At 35.4% G+C, this 14,162-nt stretch overlaps 1 protein-coding gene across 1 annotated transcript; it reads right to left on the reverse strand.

Moving 5' to 3' along the window:
- Positions 1-1,165: 1,165 nt before the first annotated feature.
- On the reverse strand, positions 1,166-13,914 carry stxbp2 (syntaxin binding protein 2). The gene is made up of 19 exons (XM_065263177.2): positions 13,809-13,914; positions 12,930-12,979; positions 12,767-12,848; positions 12,390-12,466; positions 12,225-12,300; positions 9,365-9,468; positions 9,130-9,284; positions 8,943-9,027; positions 8,341-8,471; positions 8,140-8,247; positions 8,002-8,059; positions 7,566-7,631; positions 7,399-7,479; positions 6,543-6,684; positions 6,356-6,462; positions 2,618-2,716; positions 2,452-2,537; positions 2,008-2,168; positions 1,166-1,923 (listed from the first exon to the last, which is right to left on the reverse strand). The coding sequence occupies exons 1-19, from the start codon at positions 13,843-13,845 to the stop codon at positions 1,850-1,852; spliced, it is 1,779 nt and encodes a 592-aa protein (XP_065119249.1). The 5' UTR covers positions 13,846-13,914; the 3' UTR covers positions 1,166-1,849.
- Positions 13,915-14,162: the final 248 nt, after the last annotated feature.

A 14,162-nucleotide genomic window follows, 5' to 3' on the forward strand; every position in this document is an offset into this window, starting at 1 on the left:
CCTAACATCCAATGGGAAAATTCAACTGCAGAAGCCACCGTTCAACCTGAAGAGGGCAGCAATCAGACGTTCTTACACCATATATTGTAGTATTGAAACACTTTATATCCAAATGTCAAAAAATTACTAAAATCAATGAACAGCACTAATAAAGCATCATTCTTACAGATCATTAACTAAAAAAAGTTGGTTTAGGGTTTAGTTACTCTTTAATTTTCCTTGGATCATAAAGTACACCATATTTATCACAACATAGCAGACAGATGACTTGCTGATTTGTATAGACGGTTTCATCGGCTCCTACACATTAGCTAAGTGTAGTTTTGATACGCTTAGCTATGATTTGAACTAAGGAAATCTACTTTTTATTTATTTTACTTGTTATCAGAAATAAACCACTCTAAAAGGACTTTGTTGTTATTGATTAATTGCGGAGTTTACCGGAAGTTACGTGTCCACGAATGCCGTTTGTTTTGTTGTTACTGTCGCTGAAACCGACCCCAAACGTGCCATGGTTAATATTATTTATTTGATGTTTATGCGAACAAAAGTGCACTTACATGTGAAATCCGTACTTTTTGTACATTTCTAGAAATTGTTGAAGTTGTAGCGTTATTTGATAGGTGAAAGACGGACGGTGGAGTTCTCGCGAGTGGGCGTGGTTTCAGAGCCGACGGCGGACGCGCCCCCCAGAGCAGAGATTGTTGCTTATTTTCCACAGATTTTGATAACTTATTTTATTTACTTAACGGTTTTTACCATTCAAATTTGGCTGGGTGGTTAGTAACACATTTTTCAGTGGCGTGGCAAACTCATATTTACAAACATAAACATATCCATAGAAATATATATATCAGTTTATTACACAGACTTTTATTTTACATCTATTATAAGTTCGTGCACATTGTTTCAAGTGAAATATTAAAAAAAAGTGATTTGAAAATGAGGAATAATGCATATAGCCTTTATTGCAAAATAAACCTATGGTGATTGTCACATGTACATGTTTACTTATCATAAAAATAAAGTATTTTTTTTAACTGAAATTATTTAAATATGTGATCATGAGAACATTGTGACAAGAAAGTAGCATGTTAAAAATAACCCAGCATTTTTTTTAGAGCGAACCTGAGACCTGAGAGGAACTGACTTCATTCTTTACAGGTTGCTTTAATATCTAAATTTTTTATTTAAGACATATATGATGACATAACATTTATACAAAGTTTATTTAGAGCATACAGACAAAAGGCCCAAAGAACCAAATTCACCCAATCTGTGACATTAAACGTAACAATAAGAGAAAAGTGCACAAGTTTAGAGCATGACAAACACAAATACAGCTATAACAGAGTTTAAACATTTCACGCCTTCATAAACACAAGAACCAAACAACAAATAGAAATCTTTGCTTCTTTTTTCTAAAGTTATAAAGCCCTGTGGACACTACAGATAAAGGCAGTTGTGAGATAAAACCTCTATTAATAGACAAAAGCAGTCGATACAGTGTGACTCAAAATCCAGTGTGATCCAGCATCATTTGTTTCAGTGTGGACGTCTATAGAAGTCTTCACATATTCAGATCTTAACAGAACTGATCATTATACAGGCAAGATTTTATCCACATATATGCAAAATTATGAGGATCTGGCAACAGAATTTTCACTTATATTTTCTTTTATATTAAATATGTGTAATAACAACATTAATATGTATATGTACATACATATACCACCAGTTAACTCACAGACCATTAAAATAACTACTTTAAAAGACAGCAGATAAGTCTTTTTTACAGGTTATTTCATACAATCCAAACTTTGACACATCGGCTTCAGAGATGTGACTGCTAAGATGATGCTGGCTGGTCCAACTTCTTCAGATCATTCAGGAAATCAGATGGGGTCAGAATGTGAGACGAGCCTACAGAAAAAAAAAAACATAGCGATAAGTGTTTGCTAGGGTATTTGTGATACATACATATTCAAAGCAGAGATCTCATCTCACCAATCAGAACCTCCCATTTGCCATCAGTGGCTCGGGTGACTTCATAAGCACAACGCATCTCAGAATGGGTCACTCCGCCGATCACAAAGATGATGAGGCGAGGACCGCTGCGGTACTCTGTGGCAGTTTTGTTTTTGTGCCAGTGTCCAAACCTCGCACTGCTGGGGTACCAACAACATTTACACTGTTACACAACACTGTAAGCATATGGCTGTAGGCAAAAAGTTGAATGAGATGTTCTTATATTTATACAATTGAAATAAAAACCTTCCTAGATCCTTGATATATTTAATAATAAAATGTAAATAGCAAAGCCATTTAATTCAGTTTTGGCCTCTCACTCTCTTCTTGTGTTACTAAGAATACAAATGTGTGTAATAAATCTATTCAAATGGCTATCTGGTCATCCCTCTTTAAACATAATCTGTCATGCTGTGCAGGTACCTGACTGCAGTCTGCGTGGTGGTGATGGGGGCGGGGTCAGACAGAAATGGAAACTGCTTCCTGTCGCACTTGTCATCAATCACATTCTGCACAGCAAAGAGGATGTAAATGAGAAAACAATCATTGTATTCCAGTATGACAACAAACCTAGAAGGAGTTTCCTGACCTCCATCACATCTTTAAGGGTTGGTGTCCACCGAGAGAGCTGATAAGTGGACTCCGGACGTTCTTTCTTATCAGGCAATGACTTACAGGCATTAGTACCCTAAAAGACAGAGAATAGGTCACATGTTAACATACCGATCTTCAGGCTCGCCTTGAATCCAAAAACGTGGATCTCTGGAGATGCTAGGGCTGCAACTAATGATTATTTTTTATTATCGATTTATCTGGCGATTATTTTTTTTTCGGCTTATCGGATAAAAACATAAATATTACTCTGCTAAACAAGGCACTAAATTAGGTTATTCATGTGTAGAATTGTCAAAAAGTGCAAAAGCCATACACTACTACAGAGTATATTTTTTATTTTGATATTTTAAGCCTTAAATACATTTTAAATAGTAAAACCTCTTTAAATGTCACAACATAAACAAACAAATTGAGTTGTCAGAGATGTGCTGGTGAGGGAATTTAGCCACAGATTTATAAGCTCATTTTAATCTTCAACTTCAGACCTTGATGAAAATTAACATTATTTGTTATTAATAAAATAAATAAGACATTATAATATGAAAGTGATTTACATGCGTTGTTAAAGTACTAAAACATGGATTCCCCCTTACTTTAAAACAGAAGCTTAGTTTGTGGCTTATTACTATTTTTTATGAAAACCCAACAACAATTAAACAAATACAAACTCACTTATATTAAAGAACGAAATGAAACCTTTATTAACCAGGGTTCATTTGCGCGTTTGCTTCCGTCATTGTTCTGTCAGTGTTGCCAGATCCACGTAACAAAATCAGCCCAATAGCCATTTAAAATTAGTCCAAAAGCATGACTATTCGCAGCACAAATACCAATAACTTATGAACCAAATTCTTCTATCTCTAACCCGTAGAAAAACATCAACCTTTAACCCTTAATCAGTGTTTGCGGTCCCAGGGGACCCCACTGGACTTCATTTTTTAAAAGTGTTACCTTTATCACAGGGGCATGATACGGAGCCCTTAAATGGACATGGAGCAAAAATGAAATAAAGTTTAGTTTCGCGTGCTCACGTGAAAATACCGTGTTTAGTTTTGCGTGCTCACATGAAACTATCGCGTGTGCACGTGAAACTTTCTAAAACTAAACTTAAAAAAAAAATGCTGCACATGAAGGTTTCGCGTGAGCACATGAAACTAAACTTTAGATTTTTTTTACTTCAATTTCACTTTTGGGGGCTCGGTAGCATTAAACTCTTCCAAAATAATCTATCTATACATGCAAAAAACTGGGCTTGATTTGGTTGTTTTAAAGGTTTATAAAAAAATGTTACCAATTAAGGTGTTTGTGGTCAAAATGATCCCACATTGAAAATGAATGGGAAAATGAAAAAAAGTTTTGAATGAATGGGACATTTTTTTTTCATTTTGTTTGTAAAAAAAATAAAAGTAAATCCATTATAAATCTGAAAATTTCTATTTATAATCTCATACACACACAAATTTTTTTTTTTACATTTTTTTATGTATTTCAGAATGTTTAAATATATATTCACAAAATATATATCAAAGTTGTGAGGAGAAGTTGAAGCATCAAGAAAAATTAATTGAAATTGTGCAGTAAATAGGTAAAAAAACTTTCCAATTTCCACAAAAACACTGCATAAATGTATAGTTGAAAAGTAAATAAAAAAATGATGTTGAGGCGGTTTCTCGGACAGGGCTTAAAAATGCATTTTTGAGATGCTTTAATTTAAAAATCATGTCGTCTTGAATATAATGTAACATATATTGGTGACACTGTTTGTCTCAAGATGCACACCTGTATTGTTTTTTTTAAGGTATGTTTGTAAAAACTTCTTAGATGACCTAATATTAATAAGTCCTAGTCCTGGATTAGCCTAAACCCTGTCCGGGAAACTGCCCCATATAGTTTTCCATATAAAAAAAATTATTTTCCTTATGCAATCGCTCTCTAAACGTGTAAGGTCTATCAGACCCCAAACACCAAAAACTAAACTAAACTAAACTCCGCAAAAAGGCAGAGCACCTGGCAACTCTGGCAGCTCACGTTGTATAAAGGGCATGCGCCTGCTGACTTTAATTATAAGCGCACAGTTTGTGCTGTATGAAGCAGACATGTGCCGTCACAGACCAACTAATATTTATTCAAATATTGTATTAAAGATGCATAAAAAATGTCTGTGCTTATTGAATTGATGTGTTTGGCGTATATACTTATATTATATAATAATAAATACGTTTATAAAGACACGGCCCAGGACAATGACTACAAAGTAATGATATATAAATTAAAGCCATATTCCCAGATTTTTGCCTATTTTTTTAAATAACTAACTTTAAAGTTAAGTGGGGTTTGTCGTTTTAAACATACATACATCATATCGTCACCTTCCTAAACTAATTGCCCAAGTCATTTTTTGACAAAAAAGTCCTCTTCTCATGATACTGGCCACATCTGGTAAAATCGGCCACATCCTCATTTGAACAGATCATGCTATTCTACCCCTGTAGTATAAAGTCGAGATCATGACATAGGCTGTTTTTTTTGCCTAAGTCATTGAGACTTAGGCAATTTTACAAGCTTTTCTAAATGGCAGCTGCATCATACACAAATCTACTTAAAGTCAATTTTCTTAAAAGAAAAATCCAGATAATTTACTCACCTCCATGTCATCCAAAATGTTGATGTCTTTCTTTGTTCAGTCGAGAAGAAATTATGTTTTTTGAGGAAAACATTGCAGGATTTTTCTCATTTTAATGGACTTTAATAGAGCCCAACACTTAACACTTAACTCAACACTTAACAGTTTTTTTCAACGGAGTTTCAAAAGACTATAAACGATCCCAAACGATGCATAAGGGTCTTATCTTGCGAAACGATTGTCATTATTGACAAGAAAAATAAAAAATATGCACTTTTAAACCACAACTTCTCGTCATGTAGATCCGGTCGTGATACTCCAGCTGACCCCACGCAATACGTCATGACGTCAAGAGGTCACAGAGGACGAACGCAAAACTCCGCCCCAGTGTTTACAAGTGTGTTGAAAGAGAACCGTTCCGACGTTGTTGTATGTCAACTGATACTAATTAATGTCTTTGTGTCAGTTTATTGTTTACAATGGTCCGCAAATGTGCGTTTTATATATGTAACACGTGACCTCCCTACGTCACTACGCATTTACGTTAGGTCACGCTGGACCGGACCTAGACGAAAAGTTGTGGTTTAAAAGAGCATATTTTTTACTTTTCTTGTCAAAAATGAAAATCGTTTCGCTAGATAAGACCCTTATGCCTCGTTTGGGATCGTTTAGAGTCCTTTGAAACTCCGTTGAAACAAACTGTTAAGTGTTGAGTTAAGTATTAAATGTTGGGCTCTATTAAAGTCCATTAAAATGAGAAAAATCCTGCAATGTTTTCCTCAAAAAACATAATTTCATCTCGACTGAACAAAGAAAGACATCAACATTTTGGATGACATGGTGGTGAGTAAATTATCTGGATTTTTCTTTTAAGAAAATGGAATATTCCTTTAACCTCTAAAGTTAGTTCCATTTATTTGTGTTTTCTGAGAAACCTGAAAAAATGTTAGGAACTTTTTATTTTTTTTAGACTTTTTAGTTTAGGAAGGTGACGATATATTGATGGTTTAATCTAACCTGAGGGGGCATTTGAAGTAAACATTGCACACTTTTGTGGCCACATTAGGAAATCAGGGGATGTCATCTTACCCCAGAAATAATGGGACAGCCCAGATGTTGCAGGTTTGTGATGATGTTACTGTCCTGTTGTACGTTTGCGTGCTGGATGAGTTTGGTTAGATTCTCTTCACCGATGCCTGTGTGTGAAGATAAAATCATGCTTGACAATCCATGTAATACATCAGTCTTCAACAATAACGTCATCAAGTTTATTTACCCTTCTTTTTATGGAAAATGTAAAGCAAAATAATGCGGATTTTGTCATAGGGTTGGATCTCAGCGTTGAGCAGAACGGGGACGATACTCTTCATGGCGTCTTTGAGTGTCTCCCCCTCAGCATCTGATCCCATGGCCAAATCCTAGAGAAACAAACACATCCACCTATGAGAACAGCATGGGTCTGAAGAGAGGGATTCGCAAGCATCACATTTCTCCAAATCAGGTATAGACGTTTTAGGACATTAAATACCTTAGGGAAGATGATGTTAGTGAGATATTGTGCTCCATCAATAACTTTTAAACAGGATATTGCTAATTCCTTTATAAATATTATTCCTGCATGTACTTTTTAACACATTCATACCATTGCATATTACAGCCAGATGTCCAGAGCCATCAGTAAAAAAACGACATTGAGGTAAAAATGTACATAACAATTACATAAAACAACTGAGGTTTTACTTATAAATACGTAAAATAAGAGTTAAATGAGATTATCCATTAGCAGGCTGTCATGTGTTATGTAAACTGAACGTAAAGAACGCAGATGTCATTAAACAGCCAGCTGTAATACCTCCATACACAGAGTCATACATTAAATGGACAGTTAAAACCATGTGCCCATCTGCCAAATATAAACAGAGAAGTAAATGTAATGTGTACAGCCGTGTAGTTGGTACTTTCACAGATTATGCAATGACTTCCTGTTCATTATTTCACTGTCACACATCATAGGTCCCTTAATACGTTGAAAAATAGCAATAAGTAAATAGATAATTTAACTATTTGTAAAAGACCATCTAAAAAGCAACCCATAAACTGTCTCTTCTATATGTAATGTGTGGTGTACTGACCTGCTCCACCTCACATAGTTTGTCCAGTTGGTGTTTGAACCTCTTCAAGCAAGCATCAGCCAGGTTCAGATGAGTGGAGTACTGTCATAAACACAACACGGTACACAGTTGAGTTTGCATGACTTTAAGACTTTAAAGTAAAAGTGATAATTTTTGAGAACTCATACCAGGCTGAGCTCTTTCTGGTACTGTGGCATCTTCTTCAGCATTTGTGAGAGATCTTTGATGTTAGCCTGAGGAATGGGATAATAATGACACGTTAGTACAGTTTGGAAATATAATATTCATTTTGCAGGAATGTAGGGTAAAACTATGATGTATGCGACTTTGTTTTGACTAGAGATTATAAAGTAAAAATGCATGAAAATTCATAAAAATTTATTCTAGAACAGAATGCATGAAATACCATTAAACCCCCTTCCAAAAGTCAACTTTTCTTGAAATGTTTCTCATTGCAATTACTTTCATCTCACATAATTACATAAAAATCAACTAAAATGAATATTTCATGTCCTTTTATTAATTTAAAGTCACGTAATAAACTGCTTCATCATGCAGGTCACGACATTACAATGCACACAGAGAGATAACACGCTTCTGTACCTTGTCTGTGGTCATCCTCTTACTCTCGCAAAAAGTGTGCAGCAGCTCCGTCACTTTCCTGCAACAAAACACAAACCGTCAGCACAGAAACACGACAGCAGGTGCGACGCACATAACCAATCAATGAGCTGCTCTTACTTTGTGACGTCTGCGATGTGCATGTGCCGCAGCTGCACCCACAGCTCATCATCCTCGTCCAGCAACACCTCCTTCTCCCGGGCTTCACCGATTCCTGTCGTCTGATACCTATCAGCAATATGACACTCATAAGATCAACTCACGAAAATAAATTTCAGTGAATGCTTAAGAAGATCGATGGACAAGCTGACAACCACACACTTGTAAATGTCCTGCTGGACGTCTAGCAGATCGTAAACCATAGCCTGAAAGGTCAGCTCGTGCAGAATCGGAGAAACGGGATCATATCCACGATCCACTATTAACAGCTGGGAGCGAGCTTTATCTGTGCCCTGTCAATCAAACACACAGAGGATTTACATTTACAACCGTGTGGTTATAATTATATTGCATGTCGTGTCAACAGATCCTCCTAACATTTACACACTGCACCTTTAAAGCTAATATTTTCACAACACTGCTTCTGTGCTTGGGTTTCATGAACGAGGGCCAAGATTTGCATTTTAACACTCACCTGAAACTATCAGCTGAAAGACAGGAAAAAGATAGAGATAGAAAAGTCCAGAAGACAGTGTAAGAAATGGCACGGGAGTCACAAGTGTCACTTTAAAAAGAAGAAATAGAAAGGTGTGAAGAAAATGTGTGACATCTCTTCTGTGTTTAACACATTTGCAGACGCGAATAGCAATGTATTCAAGCAATACATTTTATGAGTCGAACCCATTACTTTTACCATTTGAGCAACAGGAATACAGGAAATACAGCTTTGAGTGAAACTACGACTGAAATATCCAACATCTCACCTCCCCCATGCTGGGATTATCTGCCTTATGTGCATTCAGGCGATCCATCACCATCTCTGCCAGGGTAAAATTCTCCTTCGGGCCCCTAAAAGACACACACGTGGTACACTTTAAACTAATCACCTTATACCAGGAATCTTTCACTACAATATAAAAGGAAATAGGCGCAAGAAGGTGTGGGCCGTACTGGCGATAGCGGATGGCTGGGTATTCTTTCAGGGTGTCACAAAGTGTGGCGATCTGCTCGGCCATGGCCTCCATCATCCTTGTTTTTGCATCCAAGTCAGTGTGAGCCGGGCTGTAGATGGTGTGGAAGGAAGCAGGGATGTCCAGAGAAAACACCTGCAACGCAAACGCAACTGTTGTTGTATGGGCCGAGCTGGGCGAGTGTCGTTTATCAAACCATGAGAGAGTCTATGTACCTGAGACTCGTATGGAATGAAAGCCACATTCACTTCCTTTAGGGTTTTGATGGCCTTGGCGACTCTTGACCTGCCGAGCTCAGCGAAAAGCCCATCCGGACAAGCTGAGGGTACAGTGAACACAGATTACACAACACGATACACGCACATCAACCCAAAACATGTACAATATCCGTCGAAAGTGAGGACGCATTTGAATTCATCTGTTTTTGTGATATAAAAAAAGAATTCCCAAACTTACATTTATTGACGTTTTGAGCATTCTAAAACAATTCGAACATCATTGATGTGACATTTAAATCCATAATGAATGACAGCTCAGAAAAAACACATGTCTTACAATATTTTAACTGGATGTGCATATGACCCAAACACCCAACCTGGGGAACTGACAGGCAAAATATGTTTTTTTTTTTTTTTAAGTATATGTATGTTATGGATGTGACAGGAAAAATCTAAATGACAAAGTCTAAAGGGGATCGCACACCGGCCGTGCCGTTCTAAAAAAAAAATCGAACAAATTGTTTTCTATGAGTATACGCACACCGGCGCCGCCAGGTGGCGCCTGTCCGCGCCGCCCAGCTGTGACTCAGGAAGTTGCTCAAATCCCTGTCACGCCACACACATAGTTTAACATTAAAAAACATCATATTTGTCCCAAATCATTAACGATTAACAATGGCTGCTAATGTATATTTTGCATTTCGAAGTAGACGCTATCTGACGAAGCTCGCGCTATTTAATGTGCACTTCTGGTTTACAATACCTCCGAGTTGTCCTAGACGCGACTCGACGCGACGCTGAGCTGCGCGGCCGGTGTGCGATCCCCTTAAGGGGCAGGTTTTATCCACGTCCCAGACTAAGACTATCCTAGCCCCAGACTAAAATGCATGTTTGAGTCTCCTTAATAAAAATAAAAAAACATCTTGCATTGACAAATCTTAACATATTGTTTTGTCTCAAAATGCACATCAGTAATGTTTTTTAGGTACGGTAAGTTTATAAAAACTACTTAAATGTCCTAATATAATTAGTCCTGGATTAATCTAATCCATGCTTGGGAAACTGCCCCTAAATGTAGAAATATTGATATCCACATAATTAAGGGGTCTTAGCTGAACATAAAAATATCAATGTTTAAAATATTTAATTTTGTAAAAGTGTATTATGAGAAAAAAACAACATAATGGATTTTACAAAACTCTAGGATTAAGGAACAATTAGGGATGCACTGATATATCGGCCAGTAGTTTGCTTTAAACTCCTTGCATCAAACATGATGTCATGTAATCCTAGTAACGATAAATCCGCAACTAAATGTTTTTTTGTTTACATCATATATGTGTGTGTACGGTGTATAATAATTATTTATAAATAAATACACACACACATACATGTATATATATGTATAATATATTATATATTAATTACTTATATTTATAATATATAATATAAAATATACACTGCAAAAATTACTTTCTTACTCAGTATTTTTGTGTTGTTTTCAGTAGAAATATCTAAAAATTCTTAAATTAAGATGCTTTTTCTTGATGAGCAAAATGACCTAAGAAAATAAGTCTAGTTTTTAGACAAAAAATATACAATTTAAGAGAATGTGTGCTTAAAACAAGCAAAAATATCTGCAAATGGGGTGAGAAAACAAATCTTGAAATAAGTTTACTTTTTTCTTAAACACTTAATTCAAGAAAAATGTTACACATTCACTTAATTGTATGGTAACACTTTACAATAAGGTTCATTAGTTAACATTACTTAATGTATTAACTAAGATGAACAAACTATGAGAAATAAACTTGTTCCAGTATTTATTCATCTTTGTTTATGTTAGTTAATAGAATTTAAGCTTTTAATTGTTTTCATGTTAGCTCACAGTGCATTAACTAACATTAACATTTTTTTAATAAAGTATTTGTAATTGTTGAAATTAACATTAATAAAGATTAATAAATGCTGTGTAAGTGCAGTTAATTATTAGTTCATGTTAACTAATATAGTTAACTAATGTTTATTAATGAACCTTATTGTAAAGTGTTACCAATTGCATATTTTTTGTCTAAAAACTAGACTAGATTTTCTCTAGGGATGCACCGATACCACTTTTTTGGAATACGAGTACGAGTACTTGCATTTCAGTACTTGCCGATACCGAGTACTTAATAAAAAAACATGATTTAAATTTACAGGTAACAGCTTTAGTCATATAATTTAACAAAAAAACAAGGGACTAGTTTTCAAGTTTGTTGTAAACTCTGCCTCTTTGGACAACACAAGAGGCATTAACCCCTTACACGCCGCTCAAACATAGACATTTCTCAGACCGTGGTATCGATTCCTGGTGTCGGGGGACTTTTAACGAGTACGAGTACTTTAGAAAATGTGGTATCGAGGCCGATACCCGATACCAGTATCGGTATCGATGCATCCCTAATTTTCTCATTTTGCTAATCAAGAAAATGCATCTTAATTTAAGAATTTTTAGATTTTTGTACTGAAAACAGGACAAAAATACTACTTTTTTTTTTTGCAGTGTACTATACCACGGGTTGTTTTTTTATGTGTTTTTATATACACATAATTATTATACACGGTACACTCACCTATATGATTTAAACGAAAACAATTAGCTGCGATTAATCGTTATGCAGCCCGCACTACAAGGATTTCAAGGAGTTAAAAGCAAACTATCGGTATCAATTGGTAGCAGTAAATTCTTCTAAGTAATTGAAAATCGGTATCTGCACAGAAATTATGTAGCGGCACAACCCCATTTTTGATTATTATGTAACCAAATGTAAAGTATGAAACCAAAAATAGCAAAAAGTAAAATTAGCTGTCTTACTGTCGGTAAAGAAGATATGTGCTCCTTTATAAGTGAAGGCTGTGTCTTTAAAATCATTGATTAGTGAATGAACTGACTGTAAATAAAGAAAGATAAAGTTTTAAGAATATAAATATATTACATTACATTACATTTTATTATAATATATCATATTATATTTCTAACCTTTGGCACTGGTGAGATGAAGTAAATAGCCTCCAGACTAGGTATCGGCTCCCTGCGCTTGCTAATGTCCTCCACAACTGTAATGAAAAATGAAAGATATGAGATATGAAAGATTTTTTAAGCACTTGAAGGGTCAGCCACAGCAGAGGAGCAAACACATCGCACAATAAAAACATGAGCGGAAAACTTGCAGTTACACCCCGGTTAAAAACCCACACACGCGTTCACACTTTATTCTCACATTGGCCTTATTATTATGGCCGGAAAGATATATAAAACTCTTCTACTGTAAGCTGGTGGACAAACAACATCACAGCTCTCAGACTGTTAATACTCAATAGTATCCAATGTTATAACAAATAAAAATATATACTTACTTGTTACCCCTTCAGCCATGATGTCGGACATTTTACAGCATGAGGACAGAATCCGCATACTGATGTGATCGACAATGAGCACCTAAATAAGCAAAACAAATGAATACAGAGATATCTGAGCCTTTAATAAAATTAAATGATGATGCACTGCACTAATATTTACCTTCCATTCACCATCTTTCTTAATGCTCTTGATCACACCATTGAGGATTTCTACACAGGAAAAACAATATTGTCAATTGTAGAGATTAATAAATAAAATAAAATAAAAGAATAGAATGTTAAAGCTAGTTTACATTGCATTAGTAAGATTTTGCTCATGAATGACTATCCCGGGTAATATATGTTTAAAAAAAAACTGGGGGGATGATAATAATAACATGTATTTTAATTGTTGGAAAACACAAATGCATTCAAAATAATCACGTGAATAAAACATAAATTAGTTTTTTATGTTTTAATTTTTTAAGAAAAAAAAGTTAATGCTTTAAAATTCGGAAGCAATTAAAAGAGGAAGAGCATTTTGATACATTTTGAGAAAGCAAGAAAGAGTAAAAATCCAACTGATGATGACAAAATTGGGATAAAATGAGCTGTAACTGTACACTTTATCTATTTGTGTTGTGGTGGCATTGTCACAAGAATTTAATGTGTTTAGTTAAACATTTCCTACGTGTTTTTATGTCCACCGTGAGCTTGATCACAAGATTACAACTAACACACGCGCACGTAATCATTCATGCAGTACTTAAACATAAGCATCTTAACCTCTAGATTTAAACAAATGACATTACTAAACAGAAAAAGCTTTGTGTACAGTTGTTAAACTTTGACGAAGTTGTGCTAATACAGTTTTAGTTATAGTGCGTGAATTCCTTCATACGGAAGTACGGTCCGACATGACGTAACGATCACTTACTGTACACCTGTTGTTACAGTGATATATTTAAATGCCGTAACACAACAAAATATCGCAGCAATCGGTTGATTTCTACATAGTGAAGGTGTTAAAGTGCACATTTTAAGATTGCAGGTCCCTTACTCTCGTTTACCACCGCTTTTAGTCCACTCGGGGCCATCTTGACACTTCCGTGTTGACAGATCACCAGCAGGCCTGTGGGAAGGAAGAAATGATCGCATGTAATCCACACCCTGACGGACGGAAGAAAACATTTCAAAGTAAAAGTCTTTAACAATATAAAAGTCTTCACTTTATACCAATTTAAAAAGTTTTGTAAAAACAATATATAAGCATATTTCTTGCACATAAGCTATGTGTTTGTAGTAAAACCATAGTTACCACCAGTAAGATCCTGGCTAGGGTTTTATTGCTATGCTTAGATAGAGACATAAAATATGGTTTCTATAAAGCAAACTATAAATGTATGACTACTAG

The sequence above is a fragment of the Paramisgurnus dabryanus genome, chromosome 3, assembly GCF_030506205.2.
Source record: "Paramisgurnus dabryanus chromosome 3, PD_genome_1.1, whole genome shotgun sequence".
Lineage (NCBI taxonomy): Eukaryota > Metazoa > Chordata > Actinopteri > Cypriniformes > Cobitidae > Paramisgurnus > Paramisgurnus dabryanus.

Bases quoted from the DNA above. Each gene is read 5' to 3' on its own strand.
- stxbp2 (XM_065263177.2), bottom strand. From the start codon at position 13,845: ATGGCCCCGAGTGGACTAAAAGCGGTGGTAAACGAGA. The intron at 2,717-6,355 runs GTAAGATGACAT...TCTGTCTTTTAG, and splicing joins GCTGTCCCATTATTTCTGGG to GGTACTAATGCCTGTAAGTC. The intron at 1,924-2,007 runs GTGAGATGAGAT...TTTTTTCTGTAG, and splicing joins CAAATGGGAGGTTCTGATTG to GCTCGTCTCACATTCTGACC.